At 40.2% G+C, this 18,875-nt stretch overlaps 1 protein-coding gene across 1 annotated transcript in view; it reads right to left on the bottom strand.

The window, feature by feature from the left end:
* The window catches only part of ttc21b (tetratricopeptide repeat domain 21B), a 102,111-nt gene that overhangs the window by 76,224 nt on the left and 7,012 nt on the right, over positions 1–18,875 (bottom strand). The window contains exons 7-8 of the mRNA XM_073047439.1: positions 13,178–13,262; positions 11,698–11,796 (exon numbers count right to left, since the gene is read on the bottom strand). Of these exons, the coding sequence (XP_072903540.1) occupies positions 11,698–11,796; positions 13,178–13,262 (184 nt within the window). The remainder of the gene's footprint in view (positions 1–11,697; positions 11,797–13,177; positions 13,263–18,875) is intronic.

Raw genomic sequence — 18,875 nt, 5'->3', positions numbered from 1 at the left:
CCAGAAAAGCGTCTGGATGTACATCAGCTGTCATTGCCCCCCAGGTAAGCCTAGCTCCAGAACCTGTGGTAGAGGACCTAATTGAAATACAAGGTAAGGCAACTTTGGCAGAACAGACAATGTGGAGACGAAGGGGGGCCAAGCAGAACCCAGAAGGCTTGTGGAGCATGGAAGACAGTTTGTTGGTAGCGCCCACCCCTCTACTGACGATTCTGATTTCAGAAGCACATGGGATTGACCATTGTGCAAGGGGGGGAAGTGATAAAGAAAATAAAGAAGGATGGTTTTTGGTCACCTTATTTACAGGCTTCAGTGGACTCTGTCTTGTCACAGTGCGAGGTATGCGCACAGAATAATGTTCGGAAGGGAATTACAACCCCAATAGGTCACATTCCTGTACCTGAAGGACCATTTAAACATCTAGTGATCGATTACGTAGACATGATAAAGACAGTGAGAGGGAAAAGATACATGCTGGTAGTAATTGATCGATTTAGCAGATGGGTGGAGGCGGTACCTTCAAGAGATCAAGGGACAAAGACAGTGGTAAAATTTCTGACAAATGAAGTGATCCCAAGGTTTGGAATACCTACAGAAGTTAGCTCAGACAATGGTTCAGCTTTTATCCAGAAAGTGGTCAAATTGGTACTACAAGCGCTGAGGATAAAGCAAAGATTTGGATGTGTATACCACCCTCAGTCGCAGGGCACAGTAGAGAGAATTAATTGAACCCTGAAAGCCAAACTGAACAAAATTTGTGCAGACACTAAACTTAATTGGGTCGATGCTTTACCGTTAGCACTGATGAGTTACCGCATGCAAACTAATCGAATAACATGCCTGACACCGCATGAGATGCTCACTGGGAGGCCCATGCCAGTGCCCCAGTGGAGAGGGCCGTATAAAGGACCTAGTCTGGAACAATTGGAAATAGAATTGAAACAATACATGCAACAGCTAACTATGATACATAGGTCTATTTATGCACAGGAAAAACAGAAAGAGCCGGAGACCGTACATGGGGAAGGACCGATCAAACCAGGAGACCAGGTTTACGTGTGAGTTTTTTGGAGAAAGTGGAATGAGCCAAGAAGGGAAGGACCCTTTACGGTGACCAAGGCATCATCCACCGCAGTTCAGGTAGAAGGATGCTCCCACCCGGTACCATCTGAACCACTGCACGAGGGCAGTCCCGCAAGGGCAATCAGGTGAGGTGTACGAGGTAAGTGATGCGGAAGAGCAGTTAGCAGGAGACAGACAGGAGGAACAAGAAGCTGACACTGCACCTCAGGAGTTGATCAATTAGTAAGGGAAATTTTTGGTCCTGAGGACAGGCCTGAAGACCCTCAGGATGTGGTGGTGGATAGTAGGGCTTCTTCAGATAATGGGGATGAGCTGGGAATGACCATTAGTCCATTACTATTTAACATCACTTTAGAACCTTTGGCAATTGCCATCAGAGAATCACAGGATATTTTGGGTATTAATCGTGGAACAGATATTCATAAGGTATCTTTGTACGCAGATGATTTATTATTATTCATCTCTAACCCTGAGAAATCTATTCCAGCAGTCTTATCATTGTTGGCTCAATTTAGTGAGTTTTCTGGGTATAAGTTAAATCTTAATAAGAGTGAATTGTTTCCTTTGAATAGACAGGTCCCAACCTATGATATTTTACCTTTTAGTTAATGATTCTTTTACTTATTTAGGGATTAAAATCACAAAAAACCATAAAGAATTATTTGGGTTTAATTTTCTACCCTTAATTGATCAGATTAAAGGATTGTTTACTAAGTGGTCACCATTATCTTTATCTCTGATAGGTAGGATTAATGCTATTAAGATGGTTATTTTACCTAAATTTTTATATATTTTTCAAGCGGTACTAATTTTTATTCCGAAATCCTTTTTTACTAATGTTGATTCAAAAATTTCCTCATATATATGGCAGAATAAAAATCCCAGGTTAGGTAAAACATACTTACAGAAGATAAAGAAGGAAGGTGGGTTGGCATTACCCAATTTCAGATTTTATTATTGGGCAGTTAATATTAGATATTTGTTATGTTGGTTGAAAGAATGGGATGGTCCTTTTGGCCCTCATTGGGTGAGTCTGGAAACTAAATCGGTATCAGGTTATGCTCTGGGTTCTATTTTAGGGACATCTCTCCCTTTTGCTCTTTCTAAATTGCCGAAACGAATTGACAACCCGATAGTTAAATATACCTTACCTATATGGTTTCAATTTCGGAAATTTTTCGGGTTGACTCAATTCATTTTAAATAGTCCTATTGTAGCTAATTGTTTTTTCCATCCCTCAATTATAGATCAAGCTTTTTCGAAATTTGGAAAACGAAGGGTTTATTAAGATTTTCCGACTTATTTTTGGACAATTGTTTTATGTCTTTTGAGCAATTATCTAATAAATATAATTTGCCTAGATATCATTTTTTTAGATACTTACAGGTTAGGCATTTTTTAAGTACGGTACTTCCTACGTTTCCAAATTTTGTGTCTTCAGATATTTTGGAGAGTTTGTTTGAATTAAACCCTTTTCAAAAAGGGCTTATATCAAAACTTTATAATATAATTATGAAGATATGTTCAGTGCCCTTTGATAAGACCAAAAATGATTGGGAAAGAGAGCTCAATCTTATCATTCCTATTGAGAATTGGGATAAAATTCTTCAATTAGTTAATACATCATCTATATGTGCCAAACATTCATTAATACAATTTAAGGTTGTACATAGGGCCCATATGTCCAAGGATAAATTAGCTCATTTTTATTCTTATATAAACCCTATTTATGACAGATGTCAATTAGAAATCGCGTCTTTAACTCATATGTTTTGGTCATGTCCGCTTTTGAAAAAATATTGGAAAGATATTTTTGATATTATCTCTGCGGTATTGAACATCGATTTACAACCCCATCCTATTACCGCAATTTTTGGTTTACCAATGATGGACTCACTCCATTTATCTCCTTCCGCCTGTCGAATGATTGCTTTTCTTACTTTGATGGCTAGAAGATCTATTTTGTTGAATTGGAAGGAAATTAATCCTCCCACGGTATTTCATTGGCTTTCTCAAACTATGATATGTCTAAATTTAGAAAAAATTAGAAGTGCTGTATTTGATACTTCTATTAAATTTGAAAAGATATGGAGACCATTTATTCAATATTTTCATATGATGTAATATGGCCCTGTGCCAAGCTTATTGGTTTTTTCAGCTTTAATTGTATGTATGTTGAGAGGATCGGAGTTGACGACATTGATGTTTATGTATTCTTGTGAGATACTATAAACAGCCCTTTTTTTTCTCTCTTTTTCTTTAGTTTTTTCTCTTTTTTTTGTTTTCTTTTTTTTCCCTTAGATATTAGATTAGTAGGTTAGTAATTTTGCATATTTTTTTTTCTTTTTCTTTTTTATATATTATATATTATGAAATATCTAGATTTACCTTGTTCATATATATACTATATGGTTCATGTTTTGGGAAAACTTATTTATACTGTATTCATTGCTTATGTATTCCTTCATGTGTAATGGGAATTTGTAAGTTTGTAATCCCTTTATTAATATATTAACTGTATTTTGTTCATAATATTTTTAATACTAATAAAAAGATTGAAAAAGAAAGAAAGGGAATGGCCAGTCATGCCCCTGGGGACAAAGCACCCACATACTCCAGTGCAGACTTGGAAACCATTAGTGTGGCAGATATGGAATGGGACTGTTAAGTCCCCACAGAACCTACAGAAAAGAAGTAAGAGGAGCACAACACTTACCTCCTCGTCATGGTTACAGACACGTACTAATCAGTGGTATCAATGGGCAACTTACACGGCAGGAATGATGAAGAGACAGAATTGTTACCTGTGCTCAAGGGAAAGCCCCACTCAGCATGTAGTTCCCATGCCTTATAACTCCTCCACTTGCACGCGGTGGCAAAGAGAGTATAGGGAGCAATGTGAACGACAGTGTTCAGGTTCGATTAAGGCTTGCTTCCTGAAGCTTTGTGTTGTAACAGATCCCTGTTATCTAAGCTGTATGAGAAACGCACCAGTGTGCCCATATTGGTGTATGTTATATCAGGCTTCCTCGCAGTTTGTGTGATGTTTGGCGAGAAGTGCTGCACTTTTATACCAAATAATACTAGTCCAGAAGGATCGTTTACTAAGGCAATGTATAAGTTGAAAAGTCTAAGAAAGGAAGTTAAACAGAATGCAGGGTCCGGACATCAGTTATTTGACTGGTTAGAAAGTAGACTCGGAGGATGGGGAGCATGGCTGACTAAAATGGCAATAAATGTCAGTTTTGTATTGTTGAGCTATGCGCTTGTGCTGTGCTGTTTTCTTCCTTGTCTCAAATCTCTTGTAGTGCGTGCTGCAACCAAACAATTTCCAATGCTCGTGGCAATTACTGAAGCAAGCTTAGTGGAGAAAGAAACACCGAAAATGTATCGTTACAGCCTACACCACCTGCAGGATGAACAAGAGCAAAACGACAGTGTAGGAGTAGATTGTAAGGGCTTCTGAGTTTTTTTCCCTGTCTCAGGTACAAAGGGACAGGTTTTTGGCTCAGCGGCCCAGGGTAACAGGGAGAGAATACATTGAGGTCTTGGCGCTGAAAATTATAGTTTAACCCGAGATTTGGGAATAAGTGCTTGAGTTTATTGGGGCTTTTGTGCGCGGACTCTTAGTCTTCTTTCTCTGTGTGAGACCCTATGGGTCTCAAAGGGGGGATATATTGGAGTATAAAAGTAGCATTGTTTGCTGTGTAACCAAAACTATGTAGTCAGCTTTGAGCTTGCTATTTGCTATGCATGTATCCAATTTAGTCGGAGAATGAAATCTTAAGAATGTAGAAGATAATGGGGTGTTAATGAGAGGCGAGCTAAGGATGTAGATTAGAACATGATTAAGTCAATGGGTAGAGATAATAGTGGCGGATGTACTTGCGCAACTGTAGACCGATTGGATATGCTAATGCAACTAAACCAGGAGATTGCTATAAAAAATGCTATGTACAAGGATCGGAGGGCAATCGGCGACTAGCTCAATGACTGTCTCAGCTTTGATTTGCAAATTAAAGTTTAATACTTCTTGAAGAATCTTCTGCGTCTCCTGGTCGTTTGTGGGGCACGAGAAACCACGAAAAAACTACCAGCTCAACCTGCTAGTTAACCTTGAGGAATCCTGCACAAGCATTCCCAAGTCCCTTTGCACCTCTGAATTTTTTTAAATATTCTCTGCATTTAGAAAATAGTTTACTCCTTTGTTCCTTCTACCAAAGTGCATAACCATATACTTCCCTATACTATATTCCATCTGTCACTTTACCCATTCTCCTATTCTGTCCAAGTCCTTCTGCAAATTCCCTGCTTCCTTTCTTGAAAGACATCAGAATGTCTCTCATGAGGGTGACAGGCCTTAATAATGTACCTGGTGGGGCTCTGAAAAATTGCACCAATGAACTGGCAGCTGTGTTCAAAGACATTTTCAATCTGTCACTGCTATAGTCAGAAGTTCCCACCTGTTTCAAAAGGGCAACAGTCATACCATTGCCCAAGAGCAGGGTGAGCTGCCTCAATGACTATCATCCAGTAGCACACACATCTACAGTGATAAAATGCTTTGAGAGGTTGGTTATGACTAGAATCAACTCCTCCCTCAGCAAGGACCTGGACCCACTGCAATTTGTCTATCACCACAATAGGCCTACAGCCGATGTCATCTCATTTGCTCTTCACGTGGCCTTGGTTCACCTGGACAATGCTAATACTTACGTCAGGCTGTTGTTCATTGACTACAGCTCAGTGTTCAACACAATCATTCCTAGAGTTCTGTTTTTAAAGCTCCAGAACCTGGCCTTTGTACCTCCCTCTGCAACTGGATCCTCGACTTCCTCACCAGAAGACCACAGTCTGTGCAGATCAGAAATAATATCTCTACCTCGCTGATGATCAACATTGGCACATCTCAAGGAAGCGTGCTTAGCCCTTTACTCTACTCTCTCTACACCAGGGGTTCCCAACCTTTATGCCATGGACCCCTACCATTAACTGAAGGGTCCATGGACGCCAGGCTGGGAACCTCTGCTGTACACCCATGACTGCATGGCTTGGCGCAGCTCACATGCCATCTATAAATTGGCTGACATCACAACTATTGTTGGCAGAATTTCAGATGGTGACGCGAAAGTATACAGGAGTGAGGTAGATCAGCTGGATGAGTGGTGTCGCAGCAGCAGCCTTGCACTAAACATCAGTAAGACCAAAGAATTGATGGTGGACTTCAGAATGGGTAAGACATGGGAACACACTCCAGTCCTCAGTGAGGGATCAGAAGTGAGCAATTTCAAGTTCCTGGGTGTCAACATCTCCAAAGATCTATCCTCAGCCCAACATATTAATGTAGTTACAAAGAAGGCATGACAGTGGCTATATTTCATTATGAGTTTAAGGAGATTTGGTATGTCACCAAAGTCACTCACATATTTCTACTGATGTTCCGTGGAGAGCATTCTAACTGCTACATCATTGTCTGGTATGGCAGGGAGGGGTGGGGACACTGCACTGGATCGAAATCAGCTACAGAAAGTTGTAAACTCAGTCAGCTCCATCACAGGCACCAGTCTATATAGTATCGAGGACTTCTTCCAGGAGTGATGGCTCAAAAAGGCTACGTCCATCATTAAAGATCCTCATCACATAGGGCATGCCCTCTTTTCATTGCTACCATTAGGGAGGGGGCACAGGAGCCTGAAGGCACACATTCAACTATTCAGGAATGGCTTCTTCTCCTCTGCCATCAGATTTCTGAATGGACATTGAATCCATGAACACTACTTTTTATTTCCTCTTTTTCCACTACTTATTTTACTTAACTTTTTTTAATATTCTTACTGTAATTTAGTTTTTATGTATTGCAATGCACTGCTGCTACATAACAACAAATTTCACAACACGTCTGTGATATTAAACCTGACTCTGATTCTGATTCCTCAACACTGCCTACCCCCCAACTATCTTTGTATCATCTGCAAACTTGACCACAAAGCCATCAGTTCCGTTATCCAAATCACTGATATGAAATACAATTTGAATTATATGTCATTAACTTATTTATAATATTTTGGTTTATATTGTGTGATGTATGCTGTGTGGGCACACCATGGCCTACAGCCACAATGTTTCGTTTGAACATAGAAATCTACAGCACATTACCGGCCCTTCGGCCCACAATATTGTGCCAACTATGTGATCTATACTAGAAACTGCCTAGAATTTCCTTACCACATAGCCCTGTATTTTTCTAAGCTGCATGTACCTATCTAAGAGTCTCTTAAAAGACCTTATTGTATCCACCTCTACCACTTTTACTGGCAGTGCATTCCACACACCCACCACTCTCTGTGTGAAAAACTTACCTCTGACATCCCCCTTGTAGCTACTTCCAAGCACCTTAAAACTATGCCCCCTCATGTTAGACATTTCAGTTCTGGGAAAAAGCCTCTGGCTATCCACACGATCAATGCCCCTCATCATCTTATACACGTCTATCAGGTCACCTCTCATCCTCTGTTGCTCCAAGGAGAAAAGGCCGAGTTCACTCAACCTATTCTCATAAGGCATGCTACCCAATCCAGGTAACATCCTTGTAAATCTCTTCTGCACTTTCTCTATAGTATCTTCATTCTTCCTGTAGAGAGGTGACCAGAACTGAACACAGTACTCCAAGTGAGGCCTAACTGAGGTTTTGTATAGCTGTAACATTACCTCACGGCTCTTGAACTCAATCCCACGCTTGATGAAGGTTAACACACCATACGCCTTCTTAACAACACTGCCAACCTGCGCAGCAGCTTTGAATGTCCTATGGACACAGACCCCAAGATCTCGCTGAACCTCCACAATGCCAAGAGTCGACCATTAGTATTATATTCTGTCTGTTTGGTTGTAAATATGTACTGTCAGATGACAATAAACTTGAACTTGAACAGGAGAGGTCTCAATATCAACCCTGTGGAACACCACGTCACCAGCAGCCAACTGGAGTAGGCCCACATTATTCACACTCTGTCTTCTACCAATCAACCAATCTTTTATCCAAGCCAGTACCCTTCCTGCAACACCACAGGCTCTTACCTTGTGGTACTTTGTCAAAGGTTTCTGAAAATGCAAGTAAACAACATCCAATGATTCTCCTTTCTCTATTCTGCCCATTAATTTCCCAAGAACTCCAACATTGGAATTCCAATCTGAATTCCAACAGATGAATTTATCTCCATCTCTGCTGTACTCTCCATTTATCCTCCTTTCATTCACTTAATCATTTTTGGCAGTTCTCTCAGATCTTTACCTCCAAGATCAGGATTTCTGTCTTGTGAACATTAAATTTAGACTTATTCAAGTCCTTGCATTAATGCTTGAAAGTTCAGCCAAATAAATTCACTTTGTTCAAATTCTCTCATTTTCAAACCCTGCCATTATCCAAATCCATCCCTGTAAATTTAATTTGCCTCAATTTAATTTGCAGGGTTTCAGATCTGTGAAACACTGGTGTCTCTTCTGGGGAAAGTATGTGTACAAAAGGGATAGGTTATACCTGAATTTGGGATGTCTAATAACATTGCATGCAGGTTTACTGGAGCTGCTGGGGAAGAGTTTAAACTAGTTTGGTTGGGAATGGGAACCAGTAAAACTAGATACAAAATGTAGAATAAATGTGAGGAAAGTTAAGCAAGGTAGATTGAAATATGTCTATTTTAATGCGAGAAGTATCAGGAGAATCAGAATCAGGTTTATTATCACTGGCATGTGTTGTGAAAATTGTTAACTTAGCAGCAGCAGTTCAATGCAATACATAATATAGGAACAAGATTGATGAATTTAAAGCATAGATCAGCATACAGAATTACAACACTAGTTGTCAGAGAATTCACTGTCACAAAGGAAGGAACGGCTGCTGGATGTTCCGGGATTTAGATGTTTCAAATAGGCCAGGGAGGGAGGTAGAAGAGGTGGGGGAGCGGCACTGGCATTGGTAATCAGGGATTACCACAGCCGCAGCAAGGGAGGATATTCTGGAGGAATTGTCTGTTGAGTCAGTGTGGGTGGAAGTCAGAAACAGGAATGAAAACACTCATATTCTATACAGCACCCAATTACAGCAGACACTGAGGAGCAGATCAGGAGGCAGATTTTGGAAAGGTACAAAAATACCAGGGTTGTTGTCAAGGGCACTTTTAACTTTTCCAAAAATTGATTGACACCTCCTTAGTGAAAATTTTAGATGGGGTGGAATTTGTTAGGCGTGCCCTTAAAAGATTCCTAACATGAAAACAGGCAGACTAGAAGAGAGGTCATACTAGATCTAGTACCAGGCAATGAACCTAGTCAGATTACAGATCTCTTGGTGGGTGAACATTTCAGAGACAGTGAGCACAACTCCCTGATCTTTATCATCGCCTTCGACAGGGATGGAAGCAGACAGTGTGGGAAAGTATTTAATTGGGGGATGACAAATTATGATGGTATTATTAATAAATCTGGGAGCATAAATTGAGAATAGATGTACTAGGGGAAATGCACAACAGAAATGTGGAGGTTGTTTTGGGAGCACTTACATGAGGTTCTAGATAGGTTTGTCCTATTAGGGCAATTAGGTTGAAGGAATCATGTTTGACAAGAGATGTGGACATCTAGTGAAGTGGAAGAAGGAAGCATACTTAAGGTTTAGGAAGCAAGGATCAGACAGGACTCTTGAAAGCTATAAGATAGCCAGGAAGGACCTTATGAAGAGCTAGAAGGGGACATGCAAAGGCCTTGGCAAGTAGGATTAAGGAAAATCCCAAGGCATTCTACATATACAATAAAAGGAGGATGACTAGAGTGAAGGTAGGACCAATCAGGGATAAAAGGAGAAACATGTGCCTGGAGTCAGAAAAAGTAAGAGAGGTCCTCAATTAATACTTTGCTTCAGTATTCAGCAGTAAGAGGGCCTTTGATGAAAGTACTGATGTTAAGAAAGACGTGCTATAACTTTTGAAAAACATTAGAGTAGATAAGTCACCAGGGCCAGACGAGATATACCCTAGGTTATTATGGAAAGCGAGAAGAGATTGCTGCACCTTTGGCAATGATCTTTGTGTTTTCTCTGCCACAGGAGTAATACCAGAAGATTGGAGGATGGCTAATGTTATTCCTTTGGGATAATGCTGGGAATTATGGACCTGTGAGTATTACATCAGTAGCGGGGAAACTATTGGAGAGATTTCTTGGAGACAGGATTTAGAAGCATTTGAAGAAGCATAATCTGTTAGGGACAGTCAGCATGGTTTTCTGAGGGGCAATGAGCCTGATAGAATTGTTCAAGGAATTCACAAAACAAAGCGACGAAGGTAGAATCTAGGGAAGTTGATGTCTTGGGCTGAGACTTTTCATCAGGACTGATGTCCTGATGAACAGTCCTGGCCCGAAATACATGATGCCTGATCTGCTGAATTCCTCCTGCATATTGTGTGCGTTACTTTGGATTTCTAGCATCTGCAGAATCTCCTGTGTTAAAGGTAGAGCAGTGGATGTAGTGTACATAGATTTTAGTAAGCTAGTCAATAAGGATCCCCTTGGTAGGCTCAGTTAGAAAGTCAGGAGAGTTGGAATCAAAGGCATCTTGACTGCATGAATTCAGAATTGGTTTGCCCACAGAAGGCAGAGGGTGGTAGCGGATGGAGTGTACTTTGCCTGGACATCGGTGTTCTGCAAGGATCTGTTCGAGGAACTCTGCTCTTCGTGAATTTTATAAATGACAGATGAGGAAGTTGAAAGGTGGGTTTGTAAGTTTGCAAATGACATGAAGGTTAGTGGTGTTGTGGTTGGTGTAGAATGTTGTCGTAGGTCACTATGGGACATTGATATGGTTGACAAGTGGCAGCTAGAGTTCCATCCTGAAAAGTGTGAAGCGATACACTAGGAGGCCAAACTTGAAGGCAGAGGGTTAAAGGCAGTACTGTTAAAAGTATGGAGGAACAGAGGGATCTTGGGGTCCTCATCCATAGATCCCTCAAAGTTGCCATGCAGGTTGATATGTTGGTTAAGAAGTTGCATGGTGTGTTAGCCTTTATCAGTCAGGAGAACTGAGTTTAAGAGCCTCAAGGTAATGTTGCATCTTTCTGTTGTGCCTTTTTCCTCAGGGCAGAAATGGCTAATATGCCATAATTTTAAGGTGATTGGAGGAGGTATACTGGGGTTTGTCAGAGGTAGTTTTTTTTTTAAACAGATAGCACTGGGTGAATGGAACATACTGTCAGGAGTGGTGAGTGAGGCAGATATGAGACACTGAAGACAGACACTTTGATGAAAGAAAAATGGAGGGCTATGCAGGAGAGAGAAGTGTTAGACTGATCTTAGAGTAAGTTGTAAGGTTGGCACAACATCATGGACTGATGGCCCTTTACTGTGTTGTAGAATTCAATGTTTTAAATTGTATCCTGACTGTATTCTCTAAATTAGGACTCAAGAGGGAGAATTGTGCCCAATAGCCAACTTTCCAATCCAGGGCTTAGAAATAGCTGATTTCTTCCACTTTGTAAAGATCTGGATTAAACTAATACCGCATTTTTTAAAAAAATAGGTCATACACTCACTCAAGTTAATTCAAAATAAAAATATTAACATACTTACCATCCGGCTGAAAATCAATGCCACTTTAAAGAAAATCTCAGGATTATGGGGTTCAAGACGATCCAGCACACTGATCAGATCACCAAGTCTATTGCCAGCCTGAAAAAGACAAGTTCAAGTTTCATTATCATTCAACCATACATGAATATGGTCACGGATCCAGCAAACCCACATGGGTCATAGGGCTGCTGTACAGATGAGCACATCAGTTGCCTCCATCTCTCACAGTTGTGGGTGAGTGCTTGGGTTACAGCGAAGCTCGCTCCAGTCCATGAATACAGTCAGACTAAGTATTTCTCCAGGGCAAAGGTGCAAAACATATTAACAACTGCACATAGCACACATGGTTGCAATTTCAGAAAAACATACTGTCACAAAGAAAACACAGAACAAATCCCTGAGAGGCATTACTGTAAATTGTCCTGTTCCAGCTTGTTCTTCCAATAGGTGGACAGCAGAGGGCAGCACAGAGCAAACACCGAAGGGCAGCACCTACTGGAGAGCCAGGCCCCCCACCCAGTACAGATTCCAGCGCATCCCATAGAGGCCTCTGCTCTCTGCCATGCCACCTCTGGAGACCTGCAACAGGGTGACCCGGTAATGAGGGCTTAGTCCTTGCCACAATTGAGACAACACAACTTCCTCGCTGTCAGTCTCACTAATGAACCAATGAACTAAGCTTGCTGTATTCTGTGTTACCAATGTCATGTCCAACAGTGTCTTGTGATCACAAAAAAAAATCTAAACATCACACACCTTCTCAGTACAAATGGTACACAATAAGTCCAGGTGAAAACATGACGGTACACAATAAATCCAACTCCATCGCTATCAAGCAACTTGCTGATAGGATGGTCCTGCAGAACTTGATGTTAATAGTATCCAGCAGTGTCTTGCAATTGTAAAACAGGAGAAACAAATATATCTTTGATTGGACCCCGAGTGGCTGCTGCATCTGAACATCTTAACAGAAATGACAAATTACCAGTCAAATATAAATATGCATTTTCATTCAAAGAATTCTAAATTGCAAAACTGAGAAAAACCATGTGCTTGATCGCCCTTTCACTTAACTTTCTCCCCAAGTGCAAAAAACAGAAATATTGCACAGTTAAACTCTGACTCCAAGGGCCTTAATAGATAATGATCTGGATACTTTGAAATTGATACAGTCGTTTGGCAAGAAGATGCATGATTGGCTAGAATTAGAATAATACTTCCTGTTCACAAAATTTAAAACCAACCTCCTTATCCTATAAAAGAAAAATGTTTCCAATGAGCACACAATTTATATAGCAAAAACTAGGTTGAAAAGTTTAATACAAAAACTTTGTTGAAGCAAGCAGAGAACTGAAATAACCAACTTTGAATTTTGCCATAATTGACAAACATGAATGTATCTATAAAAGCATAGTACTTTGTACCAGTACTCACGGATGAAACTAATCAGTGCTGATTAATTATTATAATTCTTTCTTACCTCTTTAATATTTCCCTCTCTGCATAATAAATGTAGAGCCAGCATCATTAGTGCTTCAAAATTATGACTTTCCTTTTGCAACAGTCTGCAATAGATTTTGGAATACATTTTAAATGACAATTTAACAAATTAAAGTCTTAATTTCACCCTGAAAATACTGAAATATTTCATGCGAAACAGAATTACAATTTATTTAAGGACAGAAAGTATTGAAATAACCTAAATGCATACATAATTATATTTACTACTTCTACATTTATTTTTAATGAAGATGGAAAAGGAATTATGATTCCTACATATATTTGGCAATTCAATTGATTTTGTTTATATTTTTGTTCTCAATGATTATGGATTACAAAGGTCATGTGTACAGTGGAATCACCAGAAAACAATTCTATTCTTTCTTTTATTATAAAGAACAGAACATTGACAAATCAACCAATTTTTTTTTAAATGGAGTAAGAATTTGCTGTATCTGGGTTCGAATAATCATGAATCTCTTCATTCGTTTCAGCTAAAATTTCAACCACTAGAGAATTCTTAAATATAGAGTCCTGTTGGTTTCACTTTGATTAGGACATCCAATTACTGTTCTCACACCATTTGTTCTCTATGTGCCGTGTTATATGACGTGGGTGATCATGGTCTATCCATGACCATGATTGTTTATAGCAAATTTTTCTACAGAAGTGATTTGCCATTGCTTTCTTGTAGGCAGTGTCTTTTACAAGACGGGTGACCCCAGCCATTAGCAATAACCTTCAGAGATTGTCTGCCTGGTGTCAGTGGTTTCATAACCAGGACTTGTGATATGCACCAGCTGCTCATCCATCAGCAACTCCCATGGCTTCACATGACCCTGATCGGATGTGGGAGGTGCTAAGTAGGTGCTACACCTTGCCCAAGGGTGACTTGCAGACTAGTGGAGGGAAGAAGCACCTTATACCTCCTTTGGAAGAGACATACCTCTATCCTGCCACCAAACTGTCACAACAACGGTGCATTAAAATCAAGATACATACTCTAATTTTTCTTTTCTATCTAATTCAAAGCTGTGAAAAGGATATGAAGCTCAACAGTTCTAATGCTGAAACTGTTAATGAGATTTTCCTTCACTTCTATATTTATAAGAATAGAAGACACTTAAATATCCAGGTATGCTCTTTCCTGCTTTTTAAATTCAGGAGCCAGTAACATAGATACACTGGAATAGCTTGGTGAGGGACACACAAAAAAAATAACTGGGGTAAGATGTTCAGCACCTTGTGCATCTCAAATAAAGCATCACGGTAGTGTAGCGGCTAACATAATGCTTCACAACACAACTTTAATTCTGCTGCTGTCTGAAAAGAGTTTGTTTGTTCTCCCTGTGATTGTGTGGATTTCCTCCTGGTACTCCAAAGGGTTAGGGTTAGTAAGTTGCGGGCATGCCAAGTTGGTGCCAGAAGCACCTGTAGTCTGCCACCAGCACGTTCTCGGACTGTAATGGTCACTGACACAAACTACACATTTCACCTTATGTTTTTTGATGTATGAATAAATGGTAATAAATGTGATAAATAAATAGAAGCTTTAATCTTTACCTTAGCACCACCTATAATAGTATTTCTTCATTTCCTGAACATTCAAAATCACTCATGACCTTGAATATATTTAGTGACTTAGCAACCACAGCTCTCTTAGGTAGAAAATATCACTATCCTCTGGACGAATAAATGTCTTTCTTTCTGCATCTTTAATAGCTTACTATGTTTAGTTACAGATACTTCAGTCATTATCTCTGTATCCACTTTGTCAGACCCTAAAAGAAATGCTCATGTTTCAGCGAGAACACTCTCACTCTTCTACACAGAAAACAGTATCTCTTTCACAGGAGAACGTCACTAACCTTTCCCTATTTATCTTCACCACCCCAGGAGTACAACTGATGAACAGTTACTGCATACATCTTATCACAAGTACATTCATTGATAAAAGCATAAGACCATAAGATATAGGAGCAGAATTAGGCCATTGAGACTGCTCTGCCATTTAATCGTGGCTCATCCATTTCCCTCTCAGATCCAATCTCCTGCCTGTTCCCCATTTCCCTTCATGCCATAACCAATCAAGAATCTATCAATCTCTTCCTTAAATGTACCAATGACTTGGCCTCCACAGCTGCCCATGGCAATGAATTCCACTGATTCACCAACCTCTAGCTTAAGAAAGTCCTCCTCATCTCCATTGTAAATAAGAAGCCAGATTAGTACACCTATACACAATATTGCAGTGAGTTCTGCCAGGGCCACATACACAATTGCAGCAGAACATCTTTACATTCAAATTCTTTTACAGTAAAAGTCAACATACGATTTACCTTCTCAATTGCTTGCTTTACCTCCATATTAACTTCCACTCCTTCATATACGATTCTATCTAAGCATCAACGTTCAATTTCTCACAATTAAAAAAAATGCTTTGCTATTTTTCAAAGTAGATAACTGACATTTAATGCATCATATTTCATCTGCAATGTGCTTTTCAATTCAGTTTGCCTAACCATATTCCCAATGAATCTCTGCCTTTCCTTAGAACCCAACTGTCACTGAGCTTTGTAATCTTTAACAAATTTACATAGATTATGCTTAATCGTCTCATTAAAATCATAGAATATCAACAGAACTGGCATCCCAACACTAGTGTTAGAGGCATATCAACAATCACACTGTCACAATCTAAGTGTATTTCAGTTCTGTTTTCTATCCATTAATATATCCTCTTAGGTGGTGGGGGTGGAGATAACATCTCTACCATAGAAAGTGTAAGGTGTTCCTTTCCTCCACTGTCTGCAGGTCACCCTTAAGCAAGGTGTAGTACTTGCTTAGCCCTCCGATCAGGGTCATGTTAAACCACGGGAGGAGGTAGTGGTCATACGAGCAGCTGGTGCATATCACAAGTTCTGGTGATGTGACCACTGATGCCAGGCAGAAAATCTCTTAAGAGTAGAAACACAGAAAACCTACAGCACATTACAGGCCCTTCGGCCACAAAGCTGTGCCAAACATGTCCTTACCTGAGAAATTTCCTAGTGTTACCCATAGCCCTCTATTTTTCTGAGCTCCATATACCTGTCCAGGAGTCTCTTAAAAGACCCCATCCTATATGCCTCCACCACCGTTGCCGGCAGCCCATTCCACACTCACCACTCTCTGTGTAAAAAACTTACCCCTGATATCTCCAAGCACCTTAAAACTGTGCCCTCTCATGCTAGCCATTTCAGCCCTGGGAAAAAGCCTCTGACTATCCACACAATCAATGCCTCTCATCATCTTATACACCTCTATCAAGTCACCTCTCATCATCCATTGCTCCAAATAAAAGGCCGAGTTCACTCAACCTATTCTCATAAGGCATGCTCCTAATCCAGGCAACATCCTTGTAAATCTCCTCTGCACCCTTTCTATGGTTTCCACATCCTTCCTATAGTGAGGTGACCAGACCTGAGCACAGTACTCCAAGTGGGGTCTGACAAGGGTCCTATATAGCTGCAAAATTACCTCTCAGCTCCTAAACTCAATCCCAAGATTGATGAAGGCCAATACACCATACGCCTTCTTAACCACAAAGTCAACCTGCGCAGCTGCTTTGAGCGTCCTATGGACTCGGATCCCAAGATCCCTCTGATCCTCCTCACTGCCAAGAGTCTTACCATTAGTACTATATTCTGTCATCATATTTGACCTATCAAAATGAACCACCTCACACTTATCTGGGTTGAACTCCATCTGCCACTTCTCAGCCCAGTTTTGCATCTTATCAATGTCCCGCTGTAACCTCTAACAGCACTCCACATTATTCACAGCACCTCCAACCTTTGCGTCATCAGCAAATTTACTAACCCATCCCTCCACTTCTTCATCCAGGTCATTTATAAAAAATCACAAAGTGTAGGGGTCCCAGAACAAATCACTGAGGCACACCACAGGTCTCCGTCCTCCATGCAGAGTATGACCCATCTACAACCACTCTTTGCTTTCTGTGGGCAAGCCAGTTCTGGATCCACAAAATAATTTCCCCTTGGATCCCATGCATCCTTACTTCTCAATAAGCCTTGCATGGAGTACCTTGTCAAATACCTTGCTGAAATCCATATACACTACATCTACTGCTCTACCATCATCAATGTGTTTAGTCACATCCTCAAGAAATTCAATCAAGCTCATAAGGCATGACCTGCCTTTCACAAAGCCATGCTGACTATTCCTAATCATATTATGCCTCTCCAAATGTTCATTAGTCCTCCCTCTCAGGACCTTCTTCATCAGCTTACCAATCACTGAAGTAACTCACTGGCCTATAATTTCCTAGGCTATCTCTGATCTCTTTCTTGAATAATGGAACAACGTCTGCAACCCTCCAATCTTCCAGAACTTCTCCTGTCCACATTGATGATGCAAAGATCACTGCCAGAGGCTCAGCAATCTCCTCCCTCGCCTCCCACAGTAGCCTAGGGTACATCTTGTCCGGTCCCGGTGACTTATCCAACTTGATGCTTTCCTAAAGCTCCTGTACATCCTCTTTCTTAATATCTGCATCCTCAAGCTTTTCAGTCCGCTGTAAATCATTCCTACTGGGGTCATCCATCTTGTAAAGACACTGCTCAGAAGAAAGCAATGGCAAACCACATCAGAGGAAAAATATGCCAAGAGCAATCATGATAATTGGACAGAATTTAACATGAATATAAAACAGAAACAGTCAGCAGTGGATTGAACTGAAGTTGCTAGCATTGTAATTGCGTTATGCTAAGTGTATGAACACAATACTCAACTATTTCTTAACGGCACATGGCATAAATAAAACAAAGTGTTTTATGGTTGCCGTGATAGAAATGGTATATACAGTATCTGGCTAGGTCTAATTTGATAAGATGCAGATAATATATTGGAATGTGTACATAGCCCCAATTACCATTTAATGAGTTGCCTCTATTTCATGGACATCTTTGCGGAAAGTTATTTCATACTCATCTGATTTTCAGTTCTGTCTAAAAGGGATCTCATTTGATCCCTTTTGGACAAGACTGAAACCTTACATTTACCTGTTTCTGCACTAGTGGACATGGCTCAGTACATCACAGGAAAAACCCTCCCAACCACAGAGCACATCCACATGAGATGCTGTCATGGGAAAGCAGCATCCATCATCAGAGATCCCCACCATCCAGGTCATGCTCTCTTCTTGCTGCTGCCATCAGGTAGAAGGTACAAGTACCTCAGGACTTGCACCACAAAGTTCAAGAACAGTAACTACCCCTCAATCATCAGGCTTTTATATAAAAGGGGATAACTACACTTATTTGCTCCATCATTGAAATGTTCCCACAACCAATTATCTCACTTTTAAGGACACTTTATCTCATGTTCTCATTATTTATTGCTACTTATTTACATTTGCACAGTTTGTTGTCTTCTGCACTGTGGTTGATCTTTCATTGATCCTGTTATGGTTACTATGCTATAGATTTGCTGAGTATGCCCACAAGAAAATAAATCTCAGTGTTGTATATAGTGACACACATGTTATTTTGATAACAAAATTTACTTTGAATTTTGTTATCACACTCCATAGATTCTGACCCAGAAATGTTATTTGTATCTAGGATATATAGTATACAGCACAAATATTACTTACTGATCTACTGTAACAACCCCCA

The sequence above is a fragment of the Hemitrygon akajei genome, chromosome 5, assembly GCF_048418815.1.
Source record: "Hemitrygon akajei chromosome 5, sHemAka1.3, whole genome shotgun sequence".
In the NCBI taxonomy this organism is placed as follows: Eukaryota; Metazoa; Chordata; class Chondrichthyes; order Myliobatiformes; family Dasyatidae; genus Hemitrygon; species Hemitrygon akajei.
The sequence above is the reverse complement of the archived record's forward strand: the minus strand, read 5'-3'. Positions and strand labels throughout refer to the sequence as shown.